This window comes from Loxodonta africana, chromosome 21 (assembly GCF_030014295.1).
Source record: "Loxodonta africana isolate mLoxAfr1 chromosome 21, mLoxAfr1.hap2, whole genome shotgun sequence".
In the NCBI taxonomy this organism is placed as follows: Eukaryota; Metazoa; Chordata; class Mammalia; order Proboscidea; family Elephantidae; genus Loxodonta; species Loxodonta africana.
In genome coordinates, this window is record NC_087362.1 from 44,477,355 (window position 1) to 44,501,444 (window position 24,090).

Sequence of the window (24,090 nt, forward strand, 5' to 3'; positions counted from 1 at the left end):
ATTGATGCCTTTGAATTGTGGTGTTGGCAAAAAATATTGAATATACCATGGAGTTCCAAAAGAACGAACAAATCTGTCTTGGAAGAAGAACGGCCAGAATGCTCCTTAGAAGCAAGGATGGCAAGACTGGGTCTTACATACTTTGGACTTGTCAGGAGGGATCAGTCCCTGGAGAGGGACATCATGCTTGGCAAAGTACAGGGTCAGTGGAAAAGAGGAAAATCCTCAGTGAGGTGGACTGACACAGTGGCTGCAACAATGAGCTCAAGCATAACAACGATTGTGAGGATGGCGCAGGACCAGGCAGTGTTTCATTCTGTTGTGCATAGGGTCACTATGAGTCGGAACCGACTCGATGGCACCTAACAACAACAACAATCATGGTGATGGAGCCCTGGTGGCACAGTGGTTAAGAGCTATGGCTGCTAACCAAAAGGTTGGCAGTTGGAATTCACCAGCTACTCCTTGGAAACCCTATGGGGCAGTCCTACTCTGTCCTATAGAGTCACTATGAGTCAGAATCAACTCAATGGCAATGGTTTGGTTTTTCATGGTGATAATTTAAAAATTAATTACTGACCTTCCAGAGAGGCAGTTTCAGTTAAATGATGATGTCAAAACCCAGCTTAAATTGGGTTGGGGGGTGAATAAGGGTGATTAGTGTATTCTGTTTTCTTATGTTGCTTGGAAGTACACAATTGGTAACTAGTACAAGAAGAGGATTGAGAGAAGGGCTTTCAGAGATATGGAACACTTGTACTGAGGGCAACAGACCAGAGCATTTGAAGATATCAATATAAGAAGAGATTATTGATAGAAAGAAGCACAGATGGAGAGTTTTGCCTTGTAAAGGAAGTGATGTTATTTTCTGTAAATCTGAAATCATTCATGAAGATAATTAAAAATAAAAAAGGAAGGGTTCATCTTCCTCTTGAGTCAGAGATAAGGGAATGGGATGATGAACAGTAGTCTGAAGAAAAGTAATCTTTGATGTGAGTAAAGAAAAGGGACTGCAACCAGGGGAGACCAGAGGGAAGAAGGTTACCCAGAAGATTGGTAGGAATCCAGGAGGGAGGTATGTCTGGGTAAGAAGACCTAGTAAAGCTGAAAGGAAGAGCCAATCCAGGAAACACTGCTGAGGAAAAACTGGTGAAATGTACTGAGCAAGTAGGTACTGGAGAGAGAAGCAGTACACAGGAAACACAAAACACAACCGGACAGGCTAGGAGACTGGGCATAGCCTTGGGAATATTCATGATCAGCTTTACCAGCAAATGACAAATTGCTTTTCAAAGAGATGGTATCAATTTACACTTCCATCAGCAATATATGAATTCTATTCTTTCACATCCTCAAGAACATTTGGTACGGTCATATCTAATTTTAGCCAATCTGATGGGTATGCAATGATATCCAGTTGTTTTGATTTGCATTACCAAGATTACTAATAAGTGGAACATCTTTATTAACCATTAATACTTCCTTTTCTGTGAAATACTTGTTCATATTTACTCCCATTTTTTCTACTGAGCTATATGTCTTTTTCTTTAAAGGCATTCATTATATATTATGTATACTAATCCTTTGAAGGTAGTATTGTATTGCTAACACCTTACTCAGGTGATCAGATGAGTCTGAAAAGTTATAATTAGATAGTATATTATGACTAGTCTGTGACTTATCCTTCCATTATTTTTATGAGCAAAATTTCTCAAATTTAATGCAGAAATTATGAACATGTGCTTTTTGTATATTATTTAAGAAATCCTTCCTTATTCAGAGATCATAAAGACATTATCCTATACTTTCTTTTAAAGTTAAAAAAAATTGACTTTCACATTTATATCTTTAACCCATTTAGGATTACTTTTTGTAGAGCATGTGTCTAGGGATCCATTTTTCTTTTTCTATATAGATAACTGTCCACAGGCCATTTACTAAATAAGCCATTTCTTCTCCTTTGTTCTGCAATTCCAACTTTCATGTTCCCATGCATTTATGGTTCTCTTTATGGGCTCTCTATTCCATTCCTTTAGTCTATCCGCCTATCTGTGCACCAATATCACACTTTAAAAATTATATAATAAGCCTTGATATCTGGTAGGAAGACCTTCCAGTTGGGAGAGGCTTGGCTAGTCTTGTCCTTTTGCAATTCCATATAATTTAGAATCAACCTGTTGGAATTTTTATTGGAATTGCAATCAAATTATAGATCATTTTGGGAAGACATCATTACCAAATTGAGTCCTTTAAACTTAATGAACATAATGTTGTCTCACCATTTATTTAGGTCTTCCTCAATGCCTTTTAGTGAAATTATTTTAAACGTAAATATTTTGCAGATTATTTTTAGATTTATTTCTAGGTAAAAAAATTTTTTTTATTGCTTCTATTTTCTATTCGTTACTGGTATACAGAAGTACAATATACTTTTATAGCTTATATTCATCCATTATTGTTATTAACTTTTTTAATGACTCTAATAGTCTGTAGATGATTTTGGATTTTCTGTGTAAGTGATTATAACATGCAGAACTTCCCAGCCACTTCGTTTACCACTCTCTCTGACTCATAGGCTTCTGCCACCATGGCCTTTTTATTCTTCCAATGTGTCCTTCTATATTTACTGATTTTTGAATTTATTAAACACATTCCTTGGACCTTGATCTATGGGGACTCTTATTAGCTCATCCATGCCTTAACAACATTTAAATTGGTATTTTAGCTTATCATATTACTGGAAATAGAATTTCCTTTTTTTTTTTTTGTCTGTTTGTTTTAGGAATTTCTTCTTCTTGGTTTAGGTAGCCACTTTCTTCTGATTTCTTTTTTTACCATGTCTCTTTCTCAGCGTACTTGTTAAGTCCTCCAATTTTGCCTACCTTTAAATAAAAATTCCATTCTTGGTCTTTTTAGAGTCACAAAATGTTAACATGCAAAAGCTAACATTATCCTGAAAGTATGGATCATCCTGATATCTCTAGCATCTTATCCAAAGGGCAAAGACTGAGGAAGAAACCACACATCTACCAAACTTCCTGGATGTTCTCATTGGACCAAGAAGAACTCGGATTACCTGGAATTTTCACCCTCATCTTGTGGCATCAGCAGGTAATCGATTCTTTCCTAGAGCCTCCGGAAAGAAATTCAGCCCTGTGGATACCATTTCCTGATCCTTTCAGAAGTTCTTAAATGGACAGATGGGGCTATAGGCCACAGGGCAGCACTATGTTGTAAGGAACTAAGGTTGTATAACACAGATTTACAAATCTGTGTAATTTTTTTTAAATGCATTCCTGAAGTCCTGTTTATTGGAAACAAACGGTTTCTACTGTTAATCTTGTGCCATACACCATCTACCTACTCACTATGCCTCTTGCTGAAGGAGCCCAAGTTTCTATATTCTACGCTAGTTCCTACTTTATGAGGCTGCCAAATATTCACGAAGATTTATCGTATTTTTTTCCAGTCACAGGCCCTTTTTTCCCCTCCACCACCAAATCCGGAGTGTTCCTCAATTCACCTACCTATGATCATCTACTTAATTCTTTAAAAATCCAGACGTCAACTTTGATGTACCCTTCTCCTTAATTCCAACATCCAGCCAGTCTTATCCTTTCCTCTTGTAACATACTTCCCACCTTGTTTCAGACCACCACAATTTTCATAAGTTACCAAGGTCCTTATACATTTAGCTCATTTTCAGAATCTTGTTAATTTTTGCTTCCCACTTCTCTTTATGTGAGCCCATTAGCTATTCCAACTTGCATGTTTTCGGTTCTACATTTCTTGCTTAGGTCAACTTGATTCTTAAACAGGTCAACATGCTTTTCTCTGAACATTTCGACACTTGAAAGAAAAAAACATTTAAAATGAGGCTCTGTAATGGCTCTGTGGTGCCCTGTGGACATGTGTTTTTCAGAGCTTTTGATAGGAAGCGAAGATAAGAACTCAAGAAATATTAAAACCACTACCATGACAAACTTTACCACCAATTTTGAATGCTTACTATGTGATAGGCATTTAATTTTTACATCTAAATGAAAATCACAAGCAAGCTGATGTAATATGCTTCCACCAACACTAACATTCTGCATTAACAGTTGTTGTGGCCAAGTCCTAATCCCCTGAACCAATGAGTGTTACACCTTATAAGGCAAAAAGGGCTTCAGATGCGGAGATTATCTGGGTGGGCCCAATGTGGGTCCTCTCAGGTAGGCCCTTAAAAGTGGAATAGGGTGGCAGAAGGAGAGAGTTAGAGTCAGAGAAGGAGGTGTGATGACAGAAGCAAGGTCAGGGAGATGTGATATCGCTCGCTTTGAAGATAGAGGAAGGGTGCTATAAGCCAAGGGATGCGGGCAGCCTCTAGTAGCTCGCAAGGAAATTGATTTCCCCCTAGAGGAATTCCAGAAAGGAATGCAGCCCTTGATCTTAGCCCAGTGAGACTGGGTCAGACTTCTGACCTTCAGAACTGTAAGAAATAAATTTATGTTGTTTTAAGCCACTAAATTTGTGGTAATTTGTCACGGCAGAAAACTAATACAACAACAACAATGAGTGTTTGTTACGTGTTGAGCACTTTTCCAGCAGAGCCAGGGATGTCAGTGCCTGGAAACATGGTGGGTGAAACAATGACAAAATTTTTCCACAGCGTTGAAAGGAAAGGCAGAGCCAGGTAAGGAGTAACTGGTACCTTTGTGAATTTAGTGTGCTTAAATGTAGGAATTTCTTTTTACAGTGCTTTGTGACTTGACTTAATGTAAAGCTTAAATGGTAATTAGAGATTGGCTAAATCAGGTCCAGTTGTTCCCAGTAGGATAGTCCAAGAACTGATGGGGGTAGCGTGGGGAGAAGGAAGGAGGGCTCCCCCTACCTCCACCCCCCCATCTCTGCTTTTAGGTGATTTACATATAAGTCAAGAGCTCATTTGAAAAGAGAGTTCTGCTATAAGTCTAAAAACCACCGAGTTAAATTATATGTGTGTATCTATAAGTTTGGAAACCCTGGTGGCGTAGTGGTTAAGCACTACAGCTGCTAACCAAAGGGTTGGCACTTCGAATCTGCCAGGCGCTCCTTGGAAACTCTGGGAGGGCAGTTCTACTCTGTCCTATAGGGTTGCTATGAGTCGGAATCGACTCGATGGCACTGGGTTTGGTTTTTTTGGTTTATCTATAAGCTGTATTTATTTAAAAAACATTTGCTATATAGAAACTATTGTTGATTAATTAATATAATGCATCACACACAAACATATACATTATATTTAAGTATATTACCAAAATAAAAAATAAACCCATTGCTGCTGAGTCAGTTCTCACTCATAGTAACCTTACAGGACGAAGTAGAACTTCCCCATAGGGTTTCCAAGGAGCAGCTGGTGGATTTGAACTGCCAACCTTCTGATTAGTAGCTGAATGCCTAACCACAGCACCACCAGGGCTCCGATATAATTACATCCTATATATATTTGAAGTCTACTTAAATAAGTGCTATTCTTTCTCAATAAATAAAGTAGCCCCTTAGACCTTGGGCTGTTGCCCCTCTCTTCAGTTAGCTTTGCCTGAGAAATTAGCAGGTATTGCTACTTGCTCCAAGGCAGTGAACCAGCTATAGGATTAATACTCAAAAGGAAAAACAACTCAACTCCTGTGACATGGGGCTGAACCTGAATTTCCAACTCTGTTAACACAAGGACAGTGTCAGAGATTTCAAGCCCTCCTGAATGGATGCAGGTTGGTTTCTCCTAGGTCCTTCTCCTTCCCCCATTTCAAGGATGATCAGTTAGAAACTGGTGATGGCAGGACTCAAGTAAAGGAGACAGTCCACAGTGACAGTCTACCCTGTCCACTGCTACCACCCCTAAAACCTCCTGTGACACTGGTGCTGTGAACACCAAAGAGAGGGTCAGTTAGTGGGCAAAGAAGAGCAAGCGGCATGCTCCGCAGCTAGTATACTCTCTGGGGGGCTCTCCTTGGTGGATAACCTGAGGGCTCAGTCAAGCCAATTCAAATCCTCAGTGGCAGCCTGGAAGCAGTCAGTTGGGATGTGAGCCACCACTCAGAATGCCCCGGGGGTCACCACTTCCTGATGTGAGGCCCTCCACCTCTTGCAGCTATCTGGCGCTGAATGGACTGGGGTGAGGTTAGGGAGAAATACCACCCTAGAGACTCCTCCCCAAGCCCTGCCACCCAGCCTTCCAAGGATAGCTGGCTTCTCTTCACCTGAATCATGTACCACACCCCAGGAGAACCTGCTAGCATCCCAGCCAGATTTCTTCACTACATAATATTTGGAGAATGCTGAGAAGTAGAAACAAAGTGTTAAAATGTGGAACAAACAGGAGCTCTCTCTCTCTCTCTCTGTGTATGTGTTTTAATGAGCCTCTTGCTTTCCCATTTAGCTTATAAACTCTTGATGGGCAAAGACTGTGCTTTCTAATTCTTTCCCTCCCTCCCTCCCTTCCTTCCTACCAGTCCATCTTTATCTAGTGGTTATTCTGGATATTTCTCTGTGCCTCCCATCCCTTATTTGTAAAATCTGGATGATGATAAAAAAAAAAAAAAAAAAAGATAGTGTTTCCTAAATGTAAATAAGGCTGCTGTGAAGACTAAATGCAGCGATCTTTGTAAATGCCTGGCACATAGTGAGCACTCATCCATCAGCCTTGTCTTCCAGCAAGCAGTTTCATTCCTGTTTCCACTGGCTTATAAATTCACATGGACAAAGATGAGTCTCATTTATCTTCGTAGTCCTCATAGCACCTAGCACAACATGTTGGATAGAGTATTCACAAATGGCTCATTTCAGTGGAAAATGAATGTGCAATACTCTAATGTACAGAAAATTGTGCTTTGATACGTCAGTAGAAGACAATAGCAAGGTAGGGACTTGGCAGTCAGTGTAGAACTGGACTCCTGGACCCATTGTGTGGATTCAGGTACTCACGAGCTTCGGTTTCAAAGGGAAATTATTACTATCATTTTAATTTTTATTATGCTTTAAGTGAAAGTTTACACATCAAGTCAGTCTCTCATACAAAACCTTATATACGCCTTGCTATATACTCCTAGTTGCGCTCCCCCTAATGAGACAGCACATTCCTTCTCTCCACCCTGTGTTTCGGTGTCCATTCAGCCTGCTTCTGTCCCCCTTGGCCTTCATACCTTCCCTCCAGACAGGAGCTGCTCAGATAGTCTCATGTATCTACTTGATCCAAGAAGCCCACTCCTCGCCAGTATCATTTTCTGTCTTGTAGTCCAGTCCAATCCCTGTCTGAAGAGTTGGCTTCGAGAATGGTTCCTGTCTTGGGCTAACAGAACGTCTGGGGACCATGACCTCCTGGATCCCTCTGGTCTCAGTCAGACCATTAAGTCTGGTCTTTTTACTAGAATTTGGGGTCTGCATCCCACTGCTCTCCTGCTCCTTCACGGATGCTCTGTTGTGCTCCCTGTCATGGCAGTCATCGGTTGTAGCTGGGCACCATCTAGTTCTTCTGGTCTCAGGCTGATGTAGTCTTTGATTTATGCAGCCCATTCTGACTCTTGGGCTCATACTCACCTTGTGTCTTTGGTGTTCTTCATTCTCCTTTGCTCCAGGTAGATTGAGACCAATTGTTGCATCTTAGATGGCCTCTTGCTAGCGTTTGAGATCCCAGACGCCACTCTCCAAAATGGGATGCAGAATGTTTTCTTGATAGTTTTTATTATGTCAATTGACCTAGATGTCCCCTGCAACTGCGGTCCCCAAGCCCCTGCCCCTGCTACTTTGGCCTTCGAAGCATTCAGTTTATTCCGGAAACTTCTTTGCTTTTGGTATAGTTCAAAGGGAAATTATTAATAATTACTTTCCATGGTTGCTGTGAATACGACACAAACTATGTAATGGGCTTAGAATTGTGCCTGGCAATTGTAGTTATTGCTGTTGGTCAAAATTACAGAACTTCTTCTCATTGCTCCTAATAGTATATTAAGTGTTTGGAGTCCTTGGGTGGTGCAAACAATTAAGTGCTTGACTACTTGCCTAAAGGATGATGGTTTGAACTCACTCAGAGAAGCCTTGGAAGACAGCCCTGGCGATCTAATTCCAAAAGGTCACAGCCTTAAAAAACCTGTGGAGCAGTTCTACTCTGCACACATGGGATCATCATGAGTCGGAATAGGCTTGACGGCAACTGACAAAAACAACAACATTGAAGGTTTGGCTTTACACATCTGTCTACAGGAAATATTTCCTATTGAAGACATCTTCTTTGTGCTCTGGAAAACTGTTGTACTAGTTTCCTAGGGCTGCCACAGCAAAGTACCACAAATTCGTGGCTTAAAACAACAGAAATTTACTCACAATTTTGGAGCCCAAAAGTCCAAATCAAGGTGCCAGCAGGACCACACTCCCTCTGAAGGCTCTAGGAGAGAACTGTTCCTTGACTGTTCTATTCCTGGTGGCTCCTGGCATTCTTTGGCTTGTAGATGCATCACTCTAATTTCTGTCTCCACCTTTACATTGACTTCTCTGTGTTTCTGTGTCTCTGTGTATCCTCTCCTCTTCTTATAATGACACCAGTCATTGGATTTAGGGTCTACCTTAATCTAGTATGACTTCCTCTTAACTTGATTCTATCTGCAGAGGTTTTTCAAATAAGGTCACATTCTGAAGTTTCAGGTGGACACGAATTTTGCAGAGGCACTACTGAACCCACTACAACTGTTAAAAGAGGGTTTTCCCATAAAAAGGACATGAATTTGTTCATGCTGTGTTGGTGGTCTTTATTCTAAGGCTTCAAAGACAAAGAATGAGTCTTTCATATGAAAGATCAAAAGCTGCAGAACAAGAAAATGTGAAGGTGGCTACCAAGCTGGTGCTCGGGGCTCCATGGTGACAGGGCAGCAGTGCTGAAAACAAGCAGAAAAGTCTTACTGCCGGTTGCTTTTCCACTGTGTTTGATGGTATACCAGCTTGTCACACTTAGGGGCACTGGTAAAGTGATTCTGTCCTCCAAATACCCTTCCAAGCAGCTGTCACCTACCTAATTCATAATTAGATGCCCACCCCTTTGGCCCAGGACCAGCATCGGAAATACAATGGGCCTTATCAGTCATCGTAGTGGACATCTGTGCTCTTTGCTGCCTGGTTCTCTCTGGGAAGTCACTCCTCTCTTACTTTCAGCCTGGCTTAGAGGTAGCACTGAGTTCCTCTGGAGGGAGTGTAGGGAGCCTGGCCTTGCTGACACCTTTGTTTCAGCCCAGTGAAAGTGACTTTGGACTTCTGGCCTTCAGAATTGTAAAAAAATAAATTTGTATTGTTTTAAGTCACCAATTTTGTGGCAATAGGAAACTAATACAGGGAAGGTAACCCCCATTCCCACTGAGTTCATTCTTTGGACTGCGAAATCTGTCACCTTGGTCAAACCTGGTCAGACACAATTAGGGGCAGAGGTAGAAGGCGGCTGGAGAGGCATTAAAAATCGACTCAACCTTTGCCCAAGGCAAGTGGTGACAGCTTATTCTGCTTCCCCTTTTTTGACTTGTTTAGCTCCCTCCCAAGAGCTGTTTTCTCTCTAACCCTAGGTAGGGCTCCAATACTTGCTTTTGTCTCCAAACTGTGCTCTGGGAAGCGGAAAAGAAAAAAGAATGTGGAAGCTTAAAGGCTTCTGAGCAATGCGGGAGGCGGTGGGGAGAGGACAGGGATATTTATGGAGGTGACAAAGGTTTAAGCCAGCAAGGGGCACCTGCAGCCCTCAGGCTCCTTGGGGCCCTCCCATTTTCCTGAAATAGCCTCATCTGATTTCAGGAGAAAAGATCTCAAAGCTGTCTCTGGGCTGCTGCTTCTCAAACATGGCCTGGTATTAATATTACAGTGGTTCTGAGCTTAGTTCTCGACTTGCTCAATGAAGAAATGGCTGGGCCAGCTAGCATTTACTGAGCACATATTACGTGACTAGACAGAGTTCTAAGTGTTCCATAGGTATGGACTAATCCAATCCTCACCAATCTGTATGTGGAAGGTGCCATTATTATCCTCGCTTCATACGAAGAAACTGAGGCTCAGGGATGCTCAGACATCCACCAAGGTCACATGGGAGCAAGGCACCTGACTCCAGCAGACAAGCTCTTAACCAGCACACTGAAACTGAACTACCTGGGCACAGTGGAGTTGAAGGATACACATTACCTGCCCCCCACCCAAACTCAATGAAGCTATTTTTTATTTTGAAAGAAAAATAAAGCATTACATGACCCCTGAACAAGGCGACAGGGGTTAGGATTTCAACAAATCTCTTTTGGGGGGACACAATTCAACATATTACAGGACCCTTGGAGGACCTGAAAACAGTCACCGATTACACAATCACCAATTACAGAGTGCTTCTCATGTCTTGGGGATGTATATGTACCTTACAGGCACATCTCATTTAATCCTCACAACTCTTCTAGCTTTATACGTTATCCCCATTGCACAGGCAAGTAAAATTTTAATATATTATCCCCTGGACACCTAGACACTCCCAACATCCCTACCTGTCACAACACACAGATAGATCCACCACAGGAACAAGAGGGCCCAGGCCACGGCCTTTACTGGGAAGTCTCCCCAGACCCAGCTGCTTGCCAGGGGATAGCATGGAGCTGAGACCTGTCCCCATGCCCCGTCACACGGGGGCAGCTTTGGATACCCCAGGTCCCCACGCTTTTCAGCTCCCACCCCCTGCTCTCCCTTCACTCTTCCCCAACAGGCCCTACACATCTAGATTAACTTACCAAAGCCAATCTAGAACCCTGTCATGGACAGCAATGCACATGGAGGAACATGTTTCTAGGCAATGATCAGCTTTTCCTCTGATCGAGTGCTTGTTTAGCTTGCTTGTCCGTGTTACCTCTCTCTTTGTTCTTACAGTGTGACACAAGGGCCAACTTGGAAAAAAATGTATGCCCAAACAAGAGATGCTTTAAATGTACGTGTCAGAATTGCCTACAAAATCACACACACATGTGCACACACATTGTCATGGATTGAATTGTGTCCCCCAGAAATATCTGTCAACGTGGCTAGGTCATGATTCCCAGTATTGTACGACTGTCTACCATTTTGTCATCTGATGTGATTTCCCTATATGTTGTAAATCCTATCACTATGATGTAATGAGATGGATTGGAGACAGTTACATTGATGAGATCTGCAAGATTAGATAGTATCTTATCTTGATCTCTTTTGAGATATAAAAGAGAGAAGCAAGTAGAGAGACAGGGGGACCTCGTTCCACCAAGAAAGCAGCCCTGGGAGCAGAGCACATCCTCTGGACCTGAGGTTCCTGCACTGAGATGCTCTCAGACTAAGGGAAGACTGATGACAAGGACCTTCCTCCAGAGCTGACAGAGATAAAGCCTTCCCCTGGATTCGGCACCCTGAATTCGGACTTCTAGCTTACTGGACTGTGAAAGAATAAATTTCTCTTTGTTAAAGCCATCCACTTGTGATATTTCTGTTACAGTAGCACAAGATGACTCAGACACACATGTACACACATGTATGCATGCACACCCATACCACAAATATATACACAATACACATGGCAGATATATGTGTGTTATGACAGGCAAGAATGTTGAAAGTGTCTAGGTGTCCTTTCTTGTTCTTTTTTTCCTTTTACTAACTGTGAGCCTTGGAAGAATTCTAATTGGGAAAGAAAGTTCAGTGTTGGTGTATCTGGTGAAAGTGACCTTTAGCCAATGAGTGGTTGACGTGTTTCTGAAGGTCTGCAAGGAGAGAACCTGTCTAGAGAGCAGATAGCATTTTTTCCTATGAAGTGTGTACCTACCTATTCAAGGTGACATTTATTCTCTTAAGTTTTCCATTGGAAACGATGCCAAAAAGCCCACAGAAAAGAATCTTACACCAGTGTAAAAATGGTGTGGCAGAGGTGTCCAACCTCCTCTCACTTCACAAGCGGGAAGAATCAAGATCAACAGCCCAAGGTATACCTCCTTTCACCAGCCCTTTTTACCAACTTTGAACCATCTGTCCCTCCTACAGACATTCTACTTCTTTGTTGAGTTTGATAATTCATTGCAATGGCCACAAAGAACTCACAGACAATACTCATGATTATGGGGTTTACTAGGGAAGTAACAGGTTACAGTTTAGGTTAAGGGATGCTCAGGATACAGTTCTTTGATCAGGAAAGTCTCTTCTCAGTTGTGCCTGCAGGCAGATCTCTCCCTGGCTCTTAGTCCCTTGGCCTGGCCTCTGCCCTGCTCAGATAAGTGTTACAAGGCTCTTTTAGCTCTGCTGATAAATGTCCAGAGGCACCCCACTCCACCAGTAAGCCCAAAGGCACTCAGGTCTAGCTCCATGGGTCAGCAAACCTAACTCCACCAAGTGCTCAGAGGCACCCTACTCCACCAGCAAGCCTCCTGGCCAAAGGTGCTCAACTTTCTCATTCTGTGGGCTGGGAAGCCCATTTCGCCATCTCGTGCTGGTCTCTTGCCAGTCTCCTGGTTCTGCTGCTGCTGTTTCTCTGCTGCTGCTTCTCACCATCTCCAGTGTTGCAACTCTCTCTCTCTGTCTTCCATGTTACAGCTCCTAATCTCTTTCTCAGTGTCTCCATTTAAGCCTAGCATATGGCAAAACTGACCAATCTCCTTGTTAGGGTTCCATACATCTCATTGCATTGTCCTACCCAGTCATTTGATAGGAGTCACAAAGATTATGGCTAGAAGGACCATTTTAAATAATTCACTGCACTGCAATCAGTCATGAAGTGATTCCCATCTTGCTATAAATACCCAAGCAGAAGCATTTGATTAATTAAAAAATACATTTTTTACTGTGTTAAGTACCGTGTGAGGCTCTGGGGATCCAAAGGACAGATGTAGCCAGTGGCTTCATGGGGGTTAACAATCAGCTGCAAGATGGACACTGAACCACAATTACAAGTGTGGTGAGAGTGACCACAGAGATCATGGCTATGATGTCTAGGATGGGGCTCTCCCCTAGGGAAGGGTCTCAGAGAAGGCTTCCCTGGGGAAGGACATTTAAGCTAGGATTTGAAGAGGGAGCAGGGGTTAGCTAAGTGAAGAGTAGTAAGAACATTCCAGCTGAGAGGAAGCAGTTGGACAAGAAAGAGGCCGACAGACATAGAAAGCCTTCCCCTGGGGCTGATGCCCTGAATTTGGATTTGCACCCTACCAGACAGTAAGAAAATAAACTTCTCTTTGTTAAAGCTATCCACTTGTGGGATTTCTGTTATAGCAGCACTAGATGACTAAGACACCTGCTGATCTTGGGATTCATCAGCCTCCACAGCCACATGAGTCAGGAGAAGCCTCCAGCCTGATCCATGGACTTGGGACTTCCCAGCCTCTACAACCGTGTGAGCCATTTCCTTGATATAAATCTTTCTCATTCTCTCTATACACACATATACATACATAGACACTTTACTGGTTTTGCTTCTCTAGAGAGCCCAGTTGAAGACACCTCACTAGACCGATTCTCCTCAGGGAAGGGACCATGCCTTGTTCACTCATATCCCTGATGCCTCACACAGTATCTAGTGCATAAGAATCACTTGTCAAATGATTCTTAAATGACTCTCTGATTGAATGAATGAATGAACAAATGAATTATAAGTACAGGTGGTAGAATTCTTTTTCCATATTTTGTTGTAGAAACAACTCAAACGTCAAAATATTCAGTATCAAGAGATAGATACTGAAGTGACTGAAGGAAAAAAAAGTTACACAAATGCTTAAACCAATGAAAAATTAAGTATTGGCCAAATGCATTTTCAAAATGTCATTATTTTAATTATAGAAACAGCCTCTCAGAATAACAAGTAAATAAAGGATATCCCTTGCTCCCAGATGGAATAAAGTCACTTAGCTGCACTACATTAGAATAACTTCACAAAATCTGATATTCAAAGCTCATTAAGTCAGGTTGATTGATTCTGCCACAATTATTTTAAATGTTCACCATCTAAAAAGAATTTCATTCCAAACTCAAACAGTCCAGGGCACTTAATGAGCAGACTGTTACTCAGGCCCCAGGCCTGGCTGGCAGCTTCAATGCTACGCTGGGTCATTATTAGATGTCTACGAAGATATTCAGAGCAAGCTGCCGTTACTGTGGTAACAAGCACAGGAAAGGAAAGCTAGCATACATAAAATGTGGACTAAACACAGGAAGCACTAAGGAAAACAGGCTTCTTCAGTTAAGAATGGCCATTCAATATTCAGTTGCTGAAAACTGAGTTGCCAAAACACCAAACAAGGGAAATACACAGAGGCCCAATTGTCCTGGTCGCCAACAAAGCTCTTGAACCCGGTGAAAATATTACTCAGGTCTGAGTAAAACAGACTGTTCGTATTTTTTTAAGTGTGTTTTCTAAATTGAGATTCAGATTTAGCTTCTAATCGAGCTTAAACCTAATTTAACAGGAGAGACTCCTCTAAACACAAACATTGTGAAGACAACTTTTCCCTTGCAGCACTCACTGCTTTCTACTATTTTATATATATATGGGTCAGAACAGAAATGCTCACGGAAATATGCAGAATAGACAACATGAAGCTCCATGTGGCACATACTCAATGTAGTGTCCTACTCAGTCTGTGTGTTGGGCTTGAAATGCTTATTAAGAAAACTCTACAAAGACCTGATTTTTAGTGATAATTTTCTAACGATTCAACCACTAGATTCTAAATTAAAGCAGGCTTTTTTTTTTTTTTTTTTAATTGAGATCACTTTGTTAATTTGGCGGAAATTAGAGGCTTCCAAAGATGTTTTATCTGCCTTCCTTGTTTGAAAACCTTGGATGGACCAAGATGTTAAGCTCTGTTATTTGTGTCAGTGTTTATTTATCAGAAAGGAAAATATTCATGAAAGACTAATACAAAGAATACATGAAACCCAGGACAAAGCCTGAAAGAGAAAAATATGAAGAGAGGAAAAGGGTTCTAAGGAATTTCTATGCTAAGGTACCTTATCTGATTTTCCTCATCATCCACCAGGAAGGACCAGCGGAACTTCACAACCAGTGGGCTGCAGTTGGTGATTGTAATGTAGCGAATCACCTCCGTGTCATTCAGGATACAGCCAAAATCCAGCTCCATGGTCTCAAAGCTTAGGTTGGGGTAATGAACTTCTCCACGCAAACTCAGGCTGTCTACCTGAGGGTGCTCCACATACTTAATTGCTAGAATTTCTTCTGCCACCCAGTTGTTGAAATCATTTCTATAGGAAGGGTCAAACTTGACCAGCAGGTTTTTTTCTCCACCAATCTCCAGTTTAATAGGCTACAAACAAGATAATAGGGAATTACCAACCTCTGTACAATGCATTCCAACCTGATACATGAAACAAGACAACCAAAATTTTTCTGATACACACTTATTGATATATATGTATGTGTATACACACAAGTAGAGCCCTGGTGGTGTAGTTGTTAAGTGCTTTGTTGCTAACTGAACGGTCATCCGCTTGAACCCACCAGCCACTCCGAGGGAGATAGATGTGGCAGTCTGCTTCTGTAAAGATTACAGTCTTGGAAACCCTATGGGCAGTTGTACCCTGTCCTATATGGTTGGTGGGTATACACACAAACACATAAACACATACATACACACATATTAGAATGAAATGTATACATATGTACACACATATGTTTTATTAGTGTGAAAACGAAAGGAAGGAAAATCTTAAGAGAGAAATTCTTGAAGGAAGAGATTTTAATAGCAGTTGTGGAGTTATAAGCATTGATGAGTTGTAAAAGGGAGTCTACAATAAAGATTATAAAATATTCTTAATGAAAAGTAGATTAGATTGTGAAATGCTCTTTCTAGACAAGTGGGAAAAGTTTTTTGCTTAAGAATTTTTAAAAAGGCTTTATAAAGCACTGTGGGGAGGGAGGGGATCTGTAAAAAGTGACCCAGAAAGGGACAGATTAGGTAATTTCACTTCTTTTCCAACGTCTGCAATCCTAACTCTTAAGCACTGTTATCTACTTTCCGCTGTTTTCTATTCAACTCAGAATGACATTCCAGAGCTGTACAGTTTGTTTGGTAGATATTTTATTCACTCTTTTCTCTTTTTCAGTCAAATCCCCATGTGTTCCTTGATGCTGGTGTCCACGGTAATACCTTCCCATGGAAAGGCTGCTTATGAGTTGGCTTTTTTTAGACATTGCTCTAAACGGCATGAACCTCATGATTTTGTATAAAGTGCCCTGAGGGAGTCTTGAGGAATGCACACAAAATGGGTCTGCTTTACAGGGCATGTCTACATTGGGTTTGAACGGCTCAGGTATTTAACTGTGTGCGTCAGTTACACGATTAGATGGCTTCGGTTGATAAAGCCAATCACCTGATTCAAGAATCACAGAAAGGATAATGACTCTTCAACTGGCCTAATCCCATTTGAAAGCCAGCCCTGCCACTTGTCCTTTTACCTTACTGCCGGCATGTGTGCTTGCTTTGGCTATTTCTTTGTTTCACTGAATATGGACTTTTGGTCAGATCTGAAGGAGGAGAGTGAAGAGATCTTTATTATCACTAGTAGGAAGCTACTGTTTCCTAAAGACTGGCTTCATTAGAATGGGTAGGAATGAAAGGGTAATCACAATGAGCTGCAGTTCTTACATTGTCAACAATAGTTTTCCTACTGAATGTCACTGGAACTTGTTTATGACTCATTAAAAAATTCTATATTCTTTCCTGTTTGTGCCCTTGATTTCTCACATTCTTCCTGACTGAAACAAGGCAGTGTACTGCTATTATTCTCTTCCTTTATTACCCCAAATCCCCCAAGGAGCTTGTGATGACAGCCCCCTGTCAAGTTACCTTAGGAGTTATGGGCAGTGGGGATTTATCAGTCTCACATATAAAGAAGGGTCCAGTTGTAGAGAGCAACACATTTACAGGCAGGGTGGAAATATTCTTTATGGCCAAAGGCTGGTAATTAGGTTCCAGGAGAGTGTTAGGTTTCTGTGAAAAAGGGAAAAGAGGAACGAAACCAAGTTAGGGTAAACACAGCAAGCTGATAGAGACAAAAATTTCATATTCATTGTCAATAGCAGAATTAGCAATTTCATAAATACATACATATACACACATATATATATTTATTTATATATTTTGGCAGAGGGTTAGATAAATCATTTGGAATGTATGGTGGGCTATTGAGAAGTGCACCTACACAGGCCAGAAAACACAGATTAGATTTTATTGCCTGGTTGAAAAAAACCAACACAAGCCATGCCTCTACATAGAACTATTTCTCTAGAAGTTTCTATAATATCACAAAACAAAGTCTAATGAATTAGTGAAATGATCTTGTGGAAGAATCTAGGTATTATTATAATGAATAAAACATTTTCCCCTTACACAGTATTTTATTTCCATGCTTAAAATGCTCAAATTGCAAATATACTTATCTTTTTATGTTGACAAATGCTCATAACAGAAAATTTTCTGTAAAATTTTCCTGATAACACTGGGATAGTTGATCTAGAAGCATCTTTTCACCCTGTTGGCGTAGTGGTTAAGAGCTATGGCTGTTTACCAAAAGGTCGGCAGTTCAAATCCACCAGGCGCTCCTTGGAAACCCTATGGGGCAGTTCTGCTCCATCCTATAGGGTCGCTATGAGTCAGAATCAACTTGATGCCAACAGGTTTGGTTTTTTTTTTTTTTTTTTAATCCTGTTAGTCTTATCAGATTTAATTTTTCAACTGGAGAAAGCATTAGAAATGGATCTTGGGCCAGAAGTTTCTAGTTAGACTGGACTTTTTCATTCTGATATCGGGACCCGCATTATTTCCTACCTGCCCTAGAAAGTGGGGACTTTGATATCAGCAGGATATGACCAGAAGCCTCAATATCTGGCCTCCAAAGAGAACCTTCCTCCAAGCATTCCAGGTCTCAATGAGCTGGTGCTTCCAGCATCTCTAGCCTGTTTTTCCCAGGTTTGCTTTTTCTCTGTATTCCTATTTCAGTTAGATCCACTTGACACTATTTTCTGATCTGACTCGGTCTTCATGTTCTTGTCCAACACAGTCTTCCTTCCACTGTGGCTCCTGGATCCCCTGGCTCTGGGTAAGTCTCTTGCCTCAGTTGTACTCTAGTAGCCCCATCTGGATTCCCAAAGTTGTTTCAGGGGTTTGATCTGGCACGTATCGTGAGGCGCCAGCCTTCATTCCCCTCCCTCTCACGTGGTAATATAGACACTGGACTCCCCTTGCATTTGCAGATTGCATGCCATAGTTTGAGAGATGAAGCAGCATTGTGTGCCTACAAAATAATAGACTACGTTGGGCTGGAGAAGGGTCCCCCATGACCTTTCTGAAGGCTGCTGTGCAACTGCAGGTAACTTTTGAAGTGAAGAAGCCCTACCTGGTTGGTTTTGACATGAGGCCATTCAGAGGTTAGTAATAAGAAGGTGCTGATGCAGAGAGAACCCGTTCTTTTTTTAAAATGACCCGCCTCTGTCTGGGTTGTTTGTCTCCCCAAGTATCAACTGACAAAATTTGTTGCTGGAGCTTCATGAAGCAAACTAGATGCTAGTTCTAACTGATCTTTTAATCTCACAGAGATGTGGTTCCATCTCCACGGCTTATGAATGGTATGACAGTTGTAAAGTAGATCAAATCTGGGGAAAGTTAGAAAAAAAATTCTTCCCTTCGGCAGGTTTGGTATCATTACATTCTAATGTACTAAAACTTAGATATACTGCCTTGAGCCGCAAACAAGGAGACAGAATAGATAATTGGGGGTTACACAATTAAATCTGGATAGTGAGACCTGACAGGTCCTGTGCACACACTGAGAAATGAAGCTGCATGTCTTCAGCGCCCCTGATATGGATTCAATATGAGCAGGAAATGAACAATGAAAAATACAGAGGTAGGAAACCCTATGGGGCGGTTCTACTCTGTCGTATAGGGTCACTGTGAGTTGGAATCAGCTAGACAGCATGTAACAACAACAAACAGGAGAAATTTCAAACCTCTGACATTTGGGAGGAAGGAAAGAAGGGTGAAAAGAAATAAGCAGGGGGTTGTGACTCAATTCATTTTTTAAAAGTCAACAGGAAGTAACTGCCATCTTCAAAACATTTTCATATTTCAATCTAGTGATAAAAGTAGACAGTAGGCATTTAAACAATAATATGATTTTCTTTAAGAACAAGGCATAAGGATTTAAAGAGAAAAAAAGGAGGATTACTTACACATTTTTATGAGTGTTTAGGGGTTAAAAAAAAACCTAATAAGAAACCTAGTGGCAATTTTAATATTTATTATAATGTCTTGCACATAACAGCTATTCGAAATATATTCACTGAATTTTCTCTGAACTATATATAGAAAATACGACACCACCAAATTCAGAGAAGCTGTTGCCAATAAATACATTCCTGACTATTTAAAAAAAAGAGAAAGAGAAATGAAAGCTTAATGACTGTAGCAGGAACTCTTGTAGTACTTGCTTTGTACGTGTCTCATGGAGCTTGTCACAGCCAGTTTAGTATCCTGTAACTGAAACCCTCAATCCACCTCTTCCATGTCTACCTTCCCCACTAGTCTGTTAAGTGTGACACACGGTAAACCCAAAAAAACCAAATCCAGTGCCGTGGAGTCGATTCCAACTCATAGCGACCCTATAGGACAGAGTAGAACTGCCCCATAGAGTTTCCAAGGAGCACCTGGTGGATTCAAACTGGCGGCCCTTTGGTTAGCAGCCATAGCACTTAACCACTACGCCACCAGGTTTCCTGCCGCAGGGTAGGTTTTAATAAATATTCTACACAGTAGCCACTGTGACTGTTTTAATGAATAAATCTGACTGTGTCACCCCTCTCCCTGAAGCCCTGCAAGAGCAACCCAGAATAAAACCCAAAATCCAGAACGTCTCCCAGGCATGCCACACACATCTGCCCCTGCCCACCTCTCTAAACTGACTTCATGCAATTCTTGGCCCCACTCAATGTTCTCCATCCAAGGTGGCTTTCCAGTTGTTTATGCTTGTCAAGCTGTTTCCTAAACTAGGCTCTTCCTAATCCAGGCCTACAATTCTCTTCCCCTCCCTTGTTACCATACTAATTTCTATTTTTTCAAGTCTCAACTTGAGGCATTTCCTCAAGGAAGCTGTCCAAGACCACGTGTACAAACAAGGCCGTGTCCCCTAATACATGGTCTCACAGCACCTTATACTTTTTCAGAGCATTGATATGATTGTAATTTAAATAATCAAAATTTAATAATTTCCTTACAATCTGTGATCTCAACTAGTCTCTTAGCTTTGATCATGTCTGTCTAACTCAATTTTCAGAACCAGCACAGTGCCCGACTCAACAGACTTTCCATACACATCTGTTTTGAATGGTGAATAATTCTACAATGGAAGCTTGCCCAGGAGTAGGCCAAGTCCTATTGTGATCTCTTCCCCACCCCTTCACTATCCCTGTTTCTTCTTCCCTGCCTCACCCATTTATTACTTGCCCTTAATGGCCATATTAAGGGATGGACCAAGAAAAGAGAGTGAATCACATAGTTTAAGTTGATTATTCTCAAGCTGTGTTAGGTGATCTATATAATAGCTTAACTTGCATTTCAGTTTCCTTAAGAATATCATGGGAATGATAATAGAACCTACTGTATAGGGTTGTTGCAAAGGACAACTGGGAAAATGTATGTAATGAACTTGCACAATGTCTAGCAGGTACTTATCAATAAATGGTAGTTATTCTCACTGATTATTATAATTATTGGTAATTTTACTCCAAACTTTTCCACACTTTGATGCTTATTTTACCTAGTTAGAGTTGAATGGTTGACTAAAATGCATTTGCAGTGCACTGGAGAACATCCCTCACTTTGGTCTTTTACGTTAGGAATAATGGAAGTAGAATTTCCATAGAAATTTGCATTTCAAAGGATTGTAGATTTAGGTTCAGAATTTTTAGTTTAATGTGTACTGGCCTCTGAGCTTCAAAAATATTGGCTGGGTAATGGCTGTAATAGGCTTCCTGTTAATTTAGCTTATAAAATGAAAGTATGAACATGCTGACCCTCAGTCAGGAAACCCAACCCTCCCCAGCACTGCCCCGCTGACCTTCTCCAGTCGGTATATGAGCTGCTTGGTGGAGAGCTGGATAAGAGGTGCTATGAACTCACAGATGACATTCACGGTCATCACCAGGCTCTTCCTCTTTTGTGCCCCGATGATGGCATGGCACACCAGCTTCTCTTTGACTATCTGCAGATAAAATACACTAGCATATTTGGAACAATGGTAACTCAGAAAACTTAATGACCACCTACGGAAGGCAAATTGATTCAAACTACCTGCCTAGGTACTCCTGGGAAAAAAACTCCTGTGAAGAGTATGTTTTTCCAAATAGCACACTTCAGAGATCCTTCTTTGCTGGTGGCACAGTGGTTAAGAGCTTGGCTGCTAACCGAAAGTTTGGCAGTTTGAATCCAATAGCCGCTCCTTGGAAACTCTACAGGGCAGTTCTGTAATGTCATATAGGGTCACTACGAGTTGGAATCAACTTGATGGCAACGGGTCTGGTTTTTGTTTTTTTTGGTCTCTGTCACACAAGTAAAGTCTGATTGGTTAAATATGTCCTTGGTGGATCCTGTGTTTATTTCTTACTGCCTCTGAGGACATAATCAATTTACATTCAGTTTGTCCAATATCTATGGAGCATTTACTATGCATCAGAAACTGTGTTAGGGGCAATGTATGCATAATAGTGATGAGCAAGGTGATAAAGTCCTTCAAGGGACTTACAGTTCAATGGTAGTTATGTGATTTTGCGACCTTATAGGACAAAGTAGAACTGCCCCACAGGGTTTACCTAACTGGGTGAAAATTTTTACTTCATACTTGTATATCTAAAAATTGTGCTATAGAAACCATTTCCTTTGGACCCAACGGGCCCAGATTTTTATAACGCAGAAGGAACCCAAAGGAAACTTATATCATGAATAACAGATTGTGCTGAAGACAGTGCTCCAGATTCTGATGTTCATGAATTCAAGTCTCTTCTCAGTTATGTAGAATGATTTGCAAGGACATTTAGGCAAGCTTTTCGTAAAGCTTAAACTAAATTTATTCTCCCAGAAGCTCAGATTTAATGTTTTTAAAAATATGGTTTACTCTTGGTAATCATGTTGTAACTGTGTTCTTCCAACAGGCTGTAAGTGTCTTAAGATCAGGGGCTGCATTCTACTCTTTTTTACATCCTTGGTGCCAAGCATAGAATTTGTCACATGGTACATACTCAATAAACATTGTTTGAACCTCTGAATAACAAAGAGCGTATTATATGCTCCATAGTGGGAGATAGCCTCTTTTTTTGCATAGAGGACGTGTTTTACCAGAAAATGCTCTGTGGAAAAAAAATGCAAATGAAATAAAGTGGAATCTGTAACCCTAGAGGAACTAAGCAATAGACTAGATTTTCCATTGTCTTCTGGGAGACACATTTCTTATTGTTTCCTATTTCATGAGGAGAAAATTCAGTATCACCTCCTAAGCAGGAGCTTAACGAGCATTATTAGCTTTGGTTGAAATCTGGATGTTCGTCTACCAGAAACTTGCTGGCTGGTCACTGCTGACTCTGGGGATAAGAACCTGCTTTAACGAGTACTTTAAGGGGGGGTTCCTGGTAGCTATGGAAACAAACAGTAATCTGAGCAGAGCTGAACTTTGAAAGCAATAGGTGCTACCATGGTAACTCAGTGCTGTATGCAATCCTTGAGATACCACATCCTTTCCACAGATAAATGTCAAAGGACTCTCCTAAGAAATATCTATAGCAAAGATTTATTTAGGAGAAAAATAGCTTCTAAAAATGATGTCCCCTTACCCTGGGAGTAGCAGAATAGCCTTCAAGTATCACATCAATTGTCTGGCCTGGGTACAGCTCCATCCTGACAGGGTGGAGTTGAAACACGGGGCTCTGTGGATCCTTGAGCATCTGGGAACCCTTGGAGCCTTGGCCATTACCACAGCCCTTCCTAACCAGGCCTTTCTTGCTCAGCTTGTCTTGGGGACAAAAACTGTCATTCATCCAGAAGAGCTGTTGGACCCGACGTCCCTTGTTGGTCAACTTGAAGCGGTAATAATAGGTATCCAGGCTGGAAAAAAGGTGGCAGATGTTTAGAGGATTCAATTTGGTGATGTTCTATTCTGCTATACACCCTTGGGGATTATTCATTTGAGAGTATTTTAAAAGTAGGCAATGAAATAAAACATTACTATTTAAAAAATGTAGGAAGACTAAATCATGACACTACTGGGAATTACTACAGTGACGAGACAAGGTAGCATTTACTCATAGAGTCAACAGACTCAGAGTCAGAGACCTAGGTTTGGTCCCAGAGTTGCCATCACCAGCTAAGGGCTATGGGAAAGTTGCCTCATCCATTCTCAGTCTTTCCCAGCAGGTGAAGCACATCACAGGACACACAGACAGAGTTCCTGTGAAAAACACTCTATGAAAAATGGTTCTGAAGAGTCAAAGGGAAACAAAATATCTACTGGAGAAGCAAATTTCAAGTTATGTTGACTAAATCTCTATTGACTGAGTGTAATGTCTTGTGTTGGGCTCAGTCTAGTTCAAGAGAAACAGCACATATCCTCTAAGTCTTACCAAAGGTCAAGGGGCTGTAATGGGCTAGGATGTCACCTGGATTGACTGCTTTTCTCAGACTAATGTGCTTTAAAGGTGTTACTGTTTCACTCATTTGTTCGCTCATTCATTCATCTATTGCAGAAATAATTATAAAGGACTTCCTAATTCCCTGGCCCTTTAGACCCTGAACAAGACAGACTCAGTCCCTATTTGCTCAGATCTTAGCTCTATCAGGGATTTTTAAGATCTTGGAGGAGATTCAAACATGTTTTCATTTGTTTTGGATATATATATATATGTATACACACATATATATGTATGTATGTATATGTATACAAAAAAAAAAAAAAACAAAACATCGCCATCCAGCTGATTCTGACTCACAGCAACCCTACAGGGAAGAGTAGAACTGCCTCATAGGGTTTCCAAGGAGTAGCTGGTGGATTTAAACTGCT

At 41.1% G+C, this 24,090-nt stretch overlaps 1 protein-coding gene across 1 annotated transcript in view; it reads right to left on the minus strand.

Moving 5' to 3' along the window:
* HYDIN (HYDIN axonemal central pair apparatus protein) overlaps positions 1–24,090 on the minus strand; it is a 402,907-nt gene that overhangs the window by 197,027 nt on the left and 181,790 nt on the right. The window contains exons 19-22 of the mRNA XM_064273799.1: positions 22,868–23,138; positions 21,103–21,246; positions 16,836–16,979; positions 14,980–15,293 (exon numbers count right to left, since the gene is read on the minus strand). Of these exons, the coding sequence (XP_064129869.1) occupies positions 14,980–15,293; positions 16,836–16,979; positions 21,103–21,246; positions 22,868–23,138 (873 nt within the window). The remainder of the gene's footprint in view (positions 1–14,979; positions 15,294–16,835; positions 16,980–21,102; positions 21,247–22,867; positions 23,139–24,090) is intronic.